This window comes from Trachurus japonicus, chromosome 19, assembly GCF_045865225.1.
Source record: "Trachurus japonicus isolate A0001 chromosome 19, Traja_1.0".
In the NCBI taxonomy this organism is placed as follows: Eukaryota; Metazoa; Chordata; class Actinopteri; order Carangiformes; family Carangidae; genus Trachurus; species Trachurus japonicus.
The window spans coordinates 19309762-19324654 of NC_140925.1; the positions used below are offsets into that span (position 1 = coordinate 19309762).

Consider the following 14893-nt stretch of genomic DNA (forward strand, 5'->3'; position numbering starts at 1 on the left):
ATCCAGGATGACATCAGATTTTGCACCAATTGTTGTTGGTGTTCACTTAATACTTAGCTTAATCTTTATGATTATGTTTCCCCTCCAGTTTCATTAAGAACAGATAATGAGCAATCATAAAACATTTATCTCCCTATATGATTTCCCTTAGACTGGTGCCCAACGTCAGCTGGCATTGGCTCCACCCTTTCATGACCTTGTGCAGAGAAACAGGATTTTCAAAATAACAATAGTGTGGCAGGCAGAACAGGAGGTATATGACTCCTGAAGACTTGTGCATGCAGTCACTTGGTCCATGCTCGTTAGCATCTGCTCATTATCTTCATAAGCAGCTGGATCCACATGTGTACAGTTAACTGAGCTAATGAGCATTACGCTAACGAGGATTATGCTAAGGGGGAGTGAGAACTTCAGAGCAGTAATCTGTGACATCTTGTTCACTCTTTTATACACCTGTTACAGCTTCTGTAACAGGTGCAACAGGCTCACTTGTGCCGAACAGTCACAGATGGATGAGCTGTATCTCCTTAAAACACTTCTGCCTATCCTATCACAAATCCACAGAGATGTTGTGGTATCAAGCAGCACATTTACCAGAATGTCAGAGCTGTGACTAGGAAAGACTAGGAATGACCTGTGTCTCCAGCCCTGGGTCTGGACAACGTTTTTTCAGTGAGCAAGCAAACTAAATATTGAACTGTTTCCTTTGAATATCTCTTAAAATATAAAGTAAACTTCATATCTTCTAATGAGTTTCTCGGTGTGGGTTATATTATGTGCAGTAATTATAACTTATCCTGAAGCACAGCATTTTCATTAGGGGGATTTTCCTATTATTTTTTAACATCTGTGTATTTTACCAACCGGCTATAATCTCTCCTCTGTGTGTTTGCCTGTGTTGCAATGCTATAATTCATGCAGACCTCAGGGCGACGACAGTGAGAAGGTTATATGGCCTGCCTCTGTGTCTTTAAAGGTTGTATATTAACAACTTGATGTGGCAGGTGAGCGGCCACATAAAGGAACTGAGGTTGTGTGAATGTGTGAAGCGAACGAGCCAGAGGAGAAAACAGACAAGGATTTGGGAGCTGGATGTTTTTTTGTCTGGCGTACGCCTTTCAGTCTTGGAAGAAGAGACAAAATTTCATTTTTTGACAGTTTGCTACAAAATCTTAGAAGAAGTGTATGGTGACTTTACTGGACTACAGACCAACAGGAAACGTGACAAAAACAACTGAAATCTCTACCTGACCATGGACGGTATTTAACAGCTCCAATCTAGGTACACAAGGAGGTGAAAATGGGTCCAGGTGGTTGGTGGTTGTGTTTGTGCGCCGTGGGGATTCTTGCTGCTCTGTGTCAAGGCGTCTGTCAGTGCTTGAAGAAGGTTACAATCAACGTGATCCTGCTGGATGATGAGGAGTTTCCCTGGAGCCTGACGTATGTAAGAGGAGAAATAATGAAGGCCATAGAGATAGATTCAGCCATCAACGCTGCAGAAGGTAAGAAAATGATATAAAATAATACAACATAAGACAAAGAATTGTGGTGCATTTTGGGCTCAAAATTGTATTACAACATGCTATAATAGCCTACCACAGATTCTACTGTTAATATTTGAGAAACAAAAATACACACCAATTTCAGTAAATTATATATCCCGGTGTTATAAAAATCTACTACTTTAATGTGCGTCACCTGTTGGATTCAAAGACACACACAAGGCACATGATTTATATTATTCTGTGATTTTTTTCTTAACTATTGGCACCACTTGTTCTCAAGATAGTAGGCTTGTCATAAAAGTAATTTCCAGGGTTTTAAAGATGATTTTTCATACAATTTGAATTCCAGCTGGTCTACTGTTTCTACTGCTAACCCCACTAAATGTAGTGGACATATTGAGACATCGCTCAGATTTCAGGGAAGTGAAACACAGACTGATAACTGATTAGATATTATTAGCAAGTGTAATAATATGTCATTATACTGTCAGCCAATTGGAAACAATCACCTGACATGCTAACTGATAGCGCTAGCTTGATGTTTGGCTGCCAAGATTAGATACATAGGCTACTAATCAAGCTTTAACCCTGTTAGACATGAGACCAGGGTTACATTAAACATGGGCCTACATTGTGTGTGAGTTTTTTGTTCACATGTTCAGGTAAAGAAACCTCAAATTGCCTGAGATAAACAAACAAAAAAGTCTTGATGATCCAGACGTGTGTGTGATTGCATTTGTTTAGTCATATTTAGCAATTTGGAGCATATACATTTTGGCCCCATAGACGACCAGTCAGTAATTCAGAGACTTCAATAGCCTGTAAGCTAGTTAGCGTGCAAATCGAAGCATTGAGATTGGTCTCCGTTGCATGGGCTCCTTTATTCCCTTATTTTTTTTACTTTGAAATGGACAGAGAAAGTAATTAATATCAAAATTGGATTCAACAAGTTTGACGAACTTGCTGTGTCTTTTAATTGCTACTCTGAGAGCCGCAGGCCAAAAACAAAAGAAATAAATGTTTTACTGTATTTCTTTGTTTTTGTTTCCTCAAATCACATTAAAGGTATGAAGTTTAATGTGACGCCCATGTTTGGTGGGTTAAACACCTCCTTGTATCGACACAGTGGCTGCCAGACTAGCTCATGTGAGGGAGTGGGTGAGCTAAAAGACCTAATGGTGAGTAGGTCCACTGTCACATTCACTGTAGGCTTATTTTACGTTCTTTTCACATGATAAACAATACCATATGTCAAGTTTGTGTCTTCACACACTGGCCCTATTCCCACATGGGGCAGATCAGGGCTGCACAGCCTTAAGAGCTAAATCGGACACCTTTGGGCAACTAACAGTTACAAACAAGTGAATCAGCTCTGCTAATCTTATAGCTAAGCCAACTCTACTCATGCAAATGTCAATCAAAAAGCCCCACTGACAAAACTTAAGAGTTGTTTTCTCTCACAGGACACACAAAACCTGGGATGTGCTGTGCTCGGGCCTACCTGCACCTATGCCACCTTTAATATAGTTGAGTAAGTGCTGGTTTTTCCAAGGTTATATCCACGCTGGTCAAGATAAATTTCCAAAAAGAGATTCACACATAAATGAACCTCCTACCCTTTTCTCCCCCTACATAAAACCATCAGTTTTTGACTCTTGTCTCCTCCATTTATCTCTCTGTCAGTGCGGAAAAGGGTCTGAAGCTCGGCACACCCATAATCTCTGCAGGAAGTTTCGGTCCATCCTGCGACTACACACTCAACCTACAGCGCCTCCTGCCACCAGCGCGCAAGCTCTCTGACTTCTTTATTAAATTCTGGGAAGAAAACAACAGGATCAAACCAAATTGGGAGTCGGCCTATGTTTACAAGAAAAAGAGCAGCTCTGAGGATTGCTTCTGGTGGGTGTAGCAATACTTAATATTCAAATGCACATTGAAAATTGATTGAGTTGATTGAGAGTGAAACAATATGGGGCCAACGTCAAGCTTGAGCAGCCAGAGACAATTGTGTGACCTTGGGGAAAGTGTGTCCAGGAGGAAAGTATAGACGGGTTATGGCTTGTGTGTAAAAGTAAAACAAAACATCAATATTAGGAATTCTAAGTGATCTTCATCTACAGGTATATAAATGCGCTGGAGGCAGCCAGCAACTTTGCCCAAAACGTCGAAAGAACAGTGCTGTTTAATGCCAAAGACCTGGCTAAAAAATTTACATCACGAGACAGGAAAAGCAACGGTGAGTAGTTTCTTTCTACTTGTCTGATATGACTTGAAATCTTACTGTTCTTGACAAACTCTCAAAGATTCAGAGTCAGAATCAGAAACAGATTTATTTCCAGGTATTTATACAATTTATTTACATAGCTACGAGGAATTTGCTTTGGTGATTGGTGACAGGCAAGGTGAATGACACATAGTAGCACAAGGCGGCAACTTAAGGTTAAAGGTCAAATATTTATCCCTGATTCACCACCCAATGAAAGCAGAACCTTTTCTAAGTTTTACTTCCAGGGGTTGATGAATGACGAATAAGAATTTATATCTCAACAACCACTGGAAAAAGCCATCGGTCTTGTTTCATGTTGATGCAGCCATAAAAAGACCACTTTGGTTTTGGTATTAACTGGTTTCAAGGTTGAAGTGGAACTTTAGATATAAATAGGAGCAAGAGATTAAAACCATTTTTGCCTACAACCAAGGCCACCTCTGTTATTAATGCAGCTGGTCTCTGGTTTGACATTTTGATGTTGGCAGTGTTCATCATGTGTGGATCACCAATGGACATATCGGAGGCGAAGAACGGCTCCACAGGGGCCGACAGCACTGACATCCTCTTCATCCTTATTGACCTTTACAAGTCAGTACTCTATCCATTGGACTTCTTTCCCATCTGTAACTTACACCTGTCCAACATATGCTGGAATATACTTGTCTTATTGTCCTTTTTTCTGGTACTATCTGTACATGTTTGTATTTATTATACTAGTATGAAAAGTTTTAGTAGTAGTATAATGAGTAGCCTAGTAATGTGGTGATAGTACTTTAAATACAAAGTTACAGGCTGTAATATTGTACAGTAACATCTCATACATCATGAGAAGTTTGGTTACTAGCCAGTGAAATTAATTCATATAACATCAAACGAATTGGGAATCGCTTCTATAAACACTATGATACATTATTATGCTTAAAGGGATAGTTCAACATTTTGGCAAATTGGTCCATTGCCATAATCCCTTCTTTCTCTTTAATTGTCGGTGCGAGCTATTTTTAGAACAGCGGAGCAGAGCCATGAGCTGCTCAGAGCTATGCTACGGAGGCTAATGAGATTTCTTGGTTTCCAGAAACCACGAAATCCCATTAGCCTCCATAGCGTATGAGCAGCTTGCGGCTCTGCTCCGCCGTTCTAAAAACAGCTTGCACCGACAAAAAAAGGTAACGAACCTACTGCAAAATGTTGAACTATCCCTTTAAGTCTGACTTCATTATTATGCTTAAGTCTGACTTTGGTTTCGGTGATGGTTCAGTTTATATTGAATTTCTCCACACAGTTGCTATAATGCAAAATGGAAATCTGTTTTAATATTTGATTCTGCCCTGACCTCTCTACACAGTGATAAATACTACACCAACACAACATCAATGCCGTTCATGAAGAACGTGCTGGTGGTGACGATGCCCGACGAGAGAAACTACAAAGTCAACACAAACAAAGGCAAAGACATGGTGAGGACACGTTGTGGACACGTTGTGACTGTGCATGTAAATATGTGCCAGACTATTTCTTGGCCAGCAAGAATCAGTCGTTCTCTCACTTAGGATAATCTATAACTGATCCAAGATGTAGTTTCAGTGGGGCAGTGTTTAGCTCAGTTGATAGAGCACCTGTCCCATGTATTGAGGCTATAGTCCTCACTGCAGACGGCCCCGTTTCGAATCCTGCGTCTAGCGGCCCTATCCTGCGTGTCATTCCCTCCCTCTCTGCTTCCCATTTCCTGTCTCTCTCAACTCTCCTGTCCATTAAAGGTGAAAAAGCCAAAAAGCCCCCAAAAAATATTTTTAAAAAAAGATGTAGTTTCAGCCACAAACCTGTTTGTGTCCTTTTCTGCAGATGAACGACTACATGGCTGCGTATCATGACGCGGTGCTGCTGACAGGCCGGGTGATGAGGGAACTAACTCGGAAACCTCCGCCCGGGATTGAGCAGATGGAGTACGTCAATGCGAATTACTTCAGGAACATCTCCTTTAATGGTAGGGGAGGAAAGAAAAGCACCGTGACTCTAACATGAAACTTCAGGCCTTCAACTCCTCAGTTTTACAGGGAAGCAAGCACAGCTGGAGTCTCCTAGTCTAGTATTGTCATTTTGGGGGCTAAAATGTATCAATATAAACACATGAAGTGTAAAAAGAAAATAGCAAAGTTGTGATTGTTGAATTAAAGCCACAGTTTGCTTGAACTCCCAGTTATCCTAGAAAAACCCTGGCGACATGAGCTCAGCGGGCTGACACTGATCACTGTGAGCTCTTGCAGATGGAGGCTGTCGACTGGTGTCACTGTTTGTGTCTCTCACTGACATGATGAGGAGACAAGGTGTTAAAGCCTCAGCTGGAAGTAGCCAGCATGTAACTGAGTGAGACGCACAAAGAGAAGCTGTTGTTGTGATTATTATTTAAGAAATACAAGTTTTATTTATCTTATTTTAATGGATTACTTGTTGTATTCCTTGTTTTTATTGGAAAGCACTTTGCCTCTGTGTTTTTCCAGGGCCTCTATAAATAATTTTACTATTATCATATGATGATTTTTGCTGTAATATGTCTGTGCTTGACTTTTATGTGCTGATGACTTTTCTTTGACTCTACCCAGGGTCTGCTGGAAACTACAAGCTGGACCAGTTTGGAGACAGAGATGTGAATCTCTCAATCATTTACACCACCAAGGAAAACAAGGTGCTCCGTCCCCGTGTTCATTATTTATGCCTTCTTTTTTTTTGCCAACCCGTTATCTGCGCTGAATCTCTTCTAGTGTTTGACAGTCTTTTATACTGAAAGGTCTAGTAATTTCCTTTTGTTGTGTGATTCTCAGTATGACATTTTGTTCAAATTCGACACTGAGAGAAACACAACCACAGTGGTTCAGACAGATCCCAACTTCGTCTGGGGAAAAAGACTTCCTAACTACAAACCGGATACAGGTACAGGTATAGCTGAAACACACACAATGATTAACTTCTTTGCAGAAATGCACGATAACTCTTTTTTTCCACCGATACTAATAACTGATAACTTCTTGCTTCTCATAACCAATGCTGATACCGATAACATTTTAATCGTTTTTTTTAATAGTTTATATAGCTACACATCTGAGGTTAAGAAAGACTATGATGTAGTGAGTAAAGATGAATATAACAGTATAGCTCTGCCTCTGACTTAACCAAATAATATAACTGGCATCACTCATGACTGTTGTAATTGCAACAAAAACAAGAACAGTTATGACTCTTCAAAAATCAACATTGTTATTGTTTCAAATCAATTTAGGGGGAAAACGGAACGAAAACAAACAAAATCAAGGCAATGTAGAATAAATGTAACCAGCAAAAAATGTCATTATCGGACTTATTTATGTATTTTGGCTGATAACTACTAGTTAACTACTAGTTATCAGGAAGGATTGGGCTGATAATTATCTGTACCGATAACGTGCATCCCTAGTTCTTTGCCAAACACATAAGTGTACAACCCTAACCCTAACCCTAACCCTTTTCTTTCTTTTTTTTAATCCTCACACCTCAAGGTATGCCTCCTCACACCATCGTTGTCATTGTGTTGTCTGTCACAGTGGTTGTTGTGGCAACCATCGCCTTCATTTTCTACAGGTGAGTGAAGATGCTGTTTCTGAGATGATCTGAGTTTTCTCACCCACAGGAAGACACACAGTCAACTGTAGTTCATCTACATCTAAATTTAACATTGTACAGGCTCGTCCTCAATTAGTCGATTTATTTGAGGTATGAATACCAGCAGAATTTCTAATTGTGTTGGTATTTTTCTAGACAGAACAGGAGAGAACGTAAACACAGGAAGGGCTGGTCACACATCAGCTCCGCTCTCATCACACTGCTGGAGAATGATGAACATAACATCGTCTGTCTGAAGGTGAGCTGAGGTGTAAGCCTGTGTAGTACTGCAGAGTATGGGGCTCACATTAACAGCAATTGAGTTTGAGCTTGTTTGGGCTCTGATTAAAATTGTCCTTTATCTGCTTCTATCAGATTGAAGAAGTGAGGGTAAAAAAGAAATTCACGATCCGCCGTGCGCTCTACGATAAGAAGGTAGCTGCTGTGGTTTTCAGATTCAAAAACAAACCTTGACTGTGCTGAACACACATGTAGATGTAATGTGGTTGGTGCTGCTGCTGTATTTTTCAGATTGTAATTTTGAAGGAGCTGGAGCACTCAGATGGAAACTTCAAAGAAACACAGAAGATAGAGCTTAATGCAGTAAGACAGACACACACACACACACACACACACACACACACACACACACACACACACATCGATTTGATGTCTTCAGGTTTTTAGTGTCTGTCCTTACTTAACCAATGTGCCATCTCTGGTTTTGCCTTTTCCCTGCAGCTCCTCCAAATCGACTATTACAACCTCACAAAGTTTTATGGCACAGTGAAGTTTGATCAGGGCGTGTTCGGAGTGTTTGAGTACGGAGAGAGGGGGTCGCTCAGGGTACGCATGGCATGCACACACTCCGTTTGCCCATGTCAAATCACTATTTTGATTGATCAAGAAGCACACTCAAATGCCCTCTGTCCTTTTCCAGTACGTGCTGAATGACAAGATCTCATACCCAGAGGAGACCTTCATGGACTGGGAGTTCAAGATCTCTGTCATGTACGATATTGCCAAGGTGAGACAGCGGCTCGCCTGCTGATGATCGACAGGTTATGCAACTCAGAGGTGCCATGATGTGGCACACACTTATTATGTGGAGCTTTACGAGGGACTGAAGAACAGTTTGCCCTAGAAATGACGCACAGTCACACGGATCAGACAGATCGCAGGACGAGATAAACTGCGATAAATCACAGCACGGGGATGACTTTCAATTTAGTAAAAACTGTAATATCACATTGCTTTCGTTTGCGAATGTCTATAACCAGTTACTTACAACACCACAGACACAGACAAGGTCAGATTAGCTGTGATCATGATGGGACCCACCTGTAAGTCAAAGCAGCGGTACAAACAAAACAAAAACTACATTCACATAAATAATTAACTGTTTCTTAGTGTCCAGGCACTTTTCTTTTTTATGAAAGTAGCTATAGTAAAGACTTCTTTTCTGAAAAACCATTCCAACTTCACCTCATCATCATCAGACCAAAACAACTCAGGCTTCTGTAATTTATAATGAAATTTAAACATGTGTTAGAGTTAGATTAAAAAACACCCTATGCAGCTATAATCTATTATATTATGATGCTGACATGACCTGTTTTCTGTCAATGCACCATCAACCCTCTGTTAATCTATTTATGTCAGATAAAACTCAACTGCATGATTTGCACGTTCACCATTAATAATTACTGCTGTTGCAGTGTCTACTGGCTGCCACTAGAGGCTGCTAAACATCACAGGCAACCTTTTGACTCCTTGGTTTACTGCACCTCACCTGTTAAACAAGTGAGTGTGTGTGTGTGTGTGTGTGTGTGTGTGTGTGTGTGAATCCTGTGTGCAGGGCATGTCCTACCTCCACACCAGTGACATCCAGGTCCACGGTCGCCTCAAGTCCACCAACTGTGTGGTGGATAATCGCATGGTGGTAAAGATAACGGACTTTGGCTGCAACAGCTTTCTCAGCCCGGGCACAGGTAAAAAAAACCAAAAAAAAAAACCTGTCTGTAGCACATCATCCTCACTGTGTTTTGTTCCACCACACTTCTCTCTCTCTCTCTCTCTCCCTCCTCCCAGACCTGTGGACGGCTCCGGAGCATCTGAGGAAACACGGCACTTCTCAGAAAGGAGACGTCTACAGCTTCGCCATTATCTCTCAGGAGATTGTTCTGAGGAAGTGCACCTTCTACACAGAGAGCTGCTCCGACCGAGCAGGTGCACAACACAACACGACACAACACAACACAACACAACACAACACAACACAACACAACACAACACAACACAACACAACACAACACAACACAACACAACACAACACAACACAACACAACACAACACAACACAACACAACACAACACAACACAACACAACACAACACAACACAACACGATGCACCTACTGTCCAATGTGGAGCCTAGACACACTGAGCTAATAAATGTATTACTGTATTATTCCTAAATGAGTATATGCAAATTAGATGATTGAGATAAGAGGGAGGGGTAATTCTTTTCTTTTTGCTGATGGGATGGGTTGTGTGTATATTTCTCAATGCTGCTTTTACAGTACAATTACAGTAACCGTGTGCATGCTAACGTGCATGTAAAGACAAGGAAACATAAACGAGGTCATGTTACTGTAACAGTTAAAGCTTTGTCCTCTCCAGATATGAAATGCAGTTTGGAGAGGTGCAAAGAGTCAGTTCCTCTTATAAAGTTATTGAAACGTGTTGGGTTTCTATTGCAGTTATTAGCTACTGAGGCAAATAGAGGGTCTAAGGACCAGATGAATACGGCCAAAAAAGGCCTTACTATAAGTATGAAGGATTTGTAAATATAAAAGAAACATATTTTAAAACGCAGACAGTATTGACAGTGATTTTATGGGGAATGCATGTGTGTCTTTCTCCAAACAGAAAAGCTGTCCAAGGTCATCATGTCCTACTTTAGACCTGATCTCAACTTTGAAACGGCCTCAGAGAAAGAAGCAGAGGTGAGTTGTTATTGTTTGTGTGACCACCTGATCTACATATTTTGTGCTTGTGTATTGTCTGATGTGTGTTTTTAGTAATACAGCCTTGTGTCTCCTGTAGGTTTACATGCTGATAAAAAGCTGTTGGGATGAGGATCCAGAAAAAAGACCTGACTTCAAGCGGGTGGAGAACTGTCTGGGGAAAATCATCAGGTGGCTCCTCTCTCCTCAGTGTAGCCTCATGTGGACGCTCAGAGGAACTGATGACATATTTATAGTTACTTTTAGTAAACTCTGATATCTTTCCAATCTTTTTTCTTCCCTCATTTTCCCACTCCTCCAGTAAAATCCATAACCAGGACAACGAGAGCTACATGGACAACATGATCCGACGGCTGCAGATGTACTCCAGAAACCTGGAGCACCTGGTGGAGGAGAGAACGGCGCTCTACAAAGCTGAACGGGACCGAGCCGACTGCCTCAACTTCATGCTGCTCCCCGGGTCAGTTTACATGACCTGAGGACACAGAGACCAAAATTAGACATGCACCACTACAGCTAAAAGTAGTTCCAAGTACAAATAAACACGGTTATCTATCCTATTTGTAAAACCTGATGGATTTTTTCTTGTGCATGTTTGTCTGTGTGCAGCCCTGTGGTGAAAAGCCTGAAGGAGACCGGTGTGGTGGAGCCAGAGCTGTACGATGAGGTGACCATTTATTTCAGCGACATAGTGGGTTTCACCACTCTGTGCCAGTACAGCACACCGATGGAAGTGGTGGACATGCTCAACGACATCTACAAGGGCTTCGACAGCATCGTCGACCACCATGACGTGTACAAGGTATTACCCAGGAGGAAATCCAGTAGATAATAAAAATAGACAGACGTCAGCATTCTGCCTGTGTGTCCTCAGGTGGAGACGATAGGCGACGCCTACATGGTGGCCTCCGGGCTGCCCAGGAGAAATGGAAACAGGCACGCGGTGGATATCTGCTGCATGGCGCTGCACATCTTGGCGTTCATGGGTAACTTCCAGCTCAGACACCTGCCCGGCATCCCGGTGTGGATACGCATCGGCATACACTCAGGTAGACAACACAACATCCAGAAATCTAAAACTGTGCTTAAAGGGATAGTTCAACATTTTGGCAAATTGGCCCATTGCCATAATCTCTATAGTCATAGGAGTAGGTTTGTTACCTTTATTTGTCGGTGCAAGCTATTTTTAGAACGGCGGAGCAGAGCCGCGAGCTGCTCAGAGCTACGCTGTACGGAGGCTAATGGGATTTTGTGGTTTCCCTCATCAAACTCATCAAATGCACAATCCAACAACTCCAAAACGCTCTGGTGGACAAGTTGTGACCTGCACATTCACCGCTATGAGATACAGTAATAACGGAACATTGCGAAACAGAGTTGTTTTAGAGGTAAATTCATGCAAAACCGCTGATGCGTTGACCTCGAAAACAACTCTGTCTGGTAACGTTCTGTTATTATCTCATAGCATGGTTAAATATGCAGGTCACAACTTGTCCACCAGAGCGTTTTGGAGTTGTTGGATTGTGTATTTGATGAGTTTGATGAGGGAAACCAAGAAATCCCATTAGCCTCCGTAGCGTAGCTCTGAGCAGCTCGCGGCTCTGCTCCGCCGTTCTAAAAATATCTTGCACCGACAATTAAAGGTAACGAACCTACTGCTAAAACTATAGGGATTGTGGCAATGGGCTAATTTGCCAGAATGTTGAACTATCCCTTTAATGGATTGCAAGGTCATTAAAAGGTCATTTGTCATGCCCGCTTTATTCACCTCCATTTGATATTACAGTAACACTCTTTTTTTTTAATGTAAACAGCCTGAAAACTGACTTGACACTGTGTGTGTGTGTGTGTGTCCAGGTCCGTGTGCAGCAGGTGTTGTGGGTATAAAGATGCCCAGATATTGTTTATTTGGAGACACAGTCAACACAGCGTCTCGTATGGAGTCGACAGGACACCGTGAGTGGACAGATAAATACATGCAGAGAAATTTAATGAGCAAACCGACTGCCACTGATATTCATGCAGCCAACTGCTGTGATCTAGCTGCGTGACATTCGCACTGCGCCGCATGCACACTGCCCTGATGCAATTAAACAACCAATCAATCAACTTAATCAAATACGTTTACCACGGTTAAGCCAGGCTAAAAAAAGAAAGAAAGAAAAAAAGCTTGTTGTTTTATCTTGTAATTTCCTCCAGCGCTGCGGATCCACGTCAGTCAGCCCACTATAAATATCCTGCAGAGGACGAACTGCAGGTTTGAGTATGAGGTCAGAGGGGAAACATATCTGAAGGTAAAGAATCACTGTCAAACAAATGAAGAAAGAGTGTGTGTGTCTGCTGACTGCACAGCCACACACTAATGCCAGTGAATGTGTTGTATTTTCTAAGGGTAAAGGCACAGAAACGACATACTGGTTAACAGGTGAAACTGGAGAAAACTACGACCTCCCAACTCCACCCACAACGTAAGAACAATCAGAGTGTGAATAGACAATGAAGTGAAAATGATGAATAGATAAAACATGTGTTGATTAGTGGATTCAGGTTAAATCCCGTCTTTGTGCAAAGCTAAGCTAACCAGTAGCTGATGGTACCATTATATTAAATATATTCAAGTGATATTGTCATTTAACTCTTTTTGAAAACATTCCTTACTACAATTCCTTATACAGGATTGTGCTCACACAAAGTTTTACCTAGGTTTGTATTAAATAAACTTAAGTTTACATTTTACAAAAGAAATATTCTATGTAGATGACACAAAAGTTTATGTTTAAATTTAGGCTGCTGCCTTATCTCTTCAGATTTGACCTGAATTCACGTGTGCAGACTCAGAGCTGTGTGTTATATTGTATATTTGCTACTGTACTGTAGAGTCAAGCTTGATCAGATAAGACCAACTTATTTAAACCTGCTCATCTGCTGATGTGCTGCTTCCTGATTGTCCAGAGAGAACTTCCAGCGGCTGCAGCAGGACCTCGCCCACATGATCCTCATGTGTCTGGAGCGTCGCTCTCGTGGGTCTTTCCGGAGGAAGGAGAGGAAGGAGGACAACAAGGATCAAGAGTCAGAGTGTGAGAGTGAACCTCCAGAGTACCTGCACCTGGCCAGTGTGGATAACACCCTCAGCACCTTCCTGTAGGACAAACCTGGGCCAGGTGTTACTACACCACTGAGGAAGAGTGAGAGACTGGAGCACCATACACAAGTCATTCTTCCCGGGCGTTGAAGATCTAAAACACATATATGTGTGTGTGTGTGTAAAATAATGTACAGAGCAGGTACCTTGTGTAAGACCAGAAAGTCTTGCTGTTTTTAGAATTAGGTCCTTCCATTGTTGGTTTGTATTCATAATATGGACAAAGATTTGAAACGTGCTTGTTAATATGCAGCAGCCATCATTTCCAATTAGGAATAAGGATTTCTTCTCTAGATGAAACATTAACTAAACCTGCAGAGATGTGAAGGTAACAGGGAGTCAAGCAGAGATACAATCTGTTTGTCATACATTAGGACTCATTCTGTAGCCTCAGGTCCTGTTCTTGTACTGGACCGACCTTTCTTGACCTTCACAGTTGTTGATCAATGTTTAATGAGTCATTTATTAACTGCTTAGTCTAAAACTATGTAACAGTGAACCAAAGATCGGTATGACTTTGATATGTTGAAAACACAATGAGTGCACAAATTAGTTACATAAATTACCCGGAACACAAAACCTTGTTTGTAGCCAAACTGTAGCGAAAGTTACACAATTTACCCAAGCAACAATTATGATCTTTGGTTCCATTGTGCAGATCTACAGTAATTTACACTTTTCCTGTGGTTCATTTCCAATTTGAAATCATAAGAAGATACATTATGTATTTATAAGAACCAACAGGACCTCACTGTGGAGTTACATAACTCTCTGGTTTCTGTTTAATCTATGGCAGATTGGATAGAGGGACTAGGTGGGCGATGATTGGGGCTTTGTTGTGGCATCACAAACGTTACAGAAGACCTTGCAGCAAGTTTTTAAGGATCAGTTTCTGAATACACGCTGTGTGCATTTCTCTGTGGCGCTTTAAACTTTAACAGTATTAATATGGAACCTAAATCTGCTTTATAATCAACAACAGAAATCTATGTAGTCTGTATATAAGATAAGGGACCATTGTAACATCCTTTATTTCTGCACTTGGAAAGTCATATGCATATATATTTTAGTGACATCTGAAGATGACTCCTTTTGACTCATGTATTCATTTCTAGCTTAAGACTATTGTTCAATAACATGTGAGCCGGTCATGATCAGGTGATGATGATAACATCGGTTTCCAAAAAAAGTTTTTCAAAACTGTATTTTAAAGCAAAGGGCAAAGTTTATTTTTTTGTTGAGAATAGTGACATTCATTTACATTTAGTAAAAAAACAAACGAAAAAAAAATTGCCTTCGTGACATTGTTTAAGATGT

General features: G+C 41.2%; 1 protein-coding gene across 1 annotated transcript; it reads left to right on the top strand.

Annotated features, from left to right (window-relative positions):
• The first annotated feature begins 1002 nt into the window (after nucleotides 1-1002).
• Nucleotides 1003-13687, top strand: gucy2cb (guanylate cyclase 2Cb). Its single transcript, XM_085760806.1, has 27 exons — nucleotides 1003-1502; nucleotides 2571-2683; nucleotides 2969-3036; nucleotides 3189-3404; nucleotides 3626-3741; nucleotides 4260-4362; nucleotides 5120-5231; nucleotides 5617-5758; nucleotides 6375-6457; nucleotides 6594-6702; nucleotides 7305-7386; nucleotides 7564-7666; nucleotides 7783-7842; nucleotides 7939-8010; nucleotides 8149-8253; nucleotides 8348-8434; nucleotides 9266-9398; nucleotides 9499-9636; nucleotides 10337-10413; nucleotides 10514-10605; nucleotides 10736-10894; nucleotides 11044-11236; nucleotides 11309-11483; nucleotides 12292-12390; nucleotides 12634-12728; nucleotides 12826-12902; nucleotides 13387-13687. Exons 1-27 carry the CDS (start codon nucleotides 1301-1303, stop codon nucleotides 13577-13579), a joined length of 3204 nt encoding a protein of 1067 aa, XP_085616932.1. The 5' UTR covers nucleotides 1003-1300; the 3' UTR covers nucleotides 13580-13687.
• Nucleotides 13688-14893: the final 1206 nt, after the last annotated feature.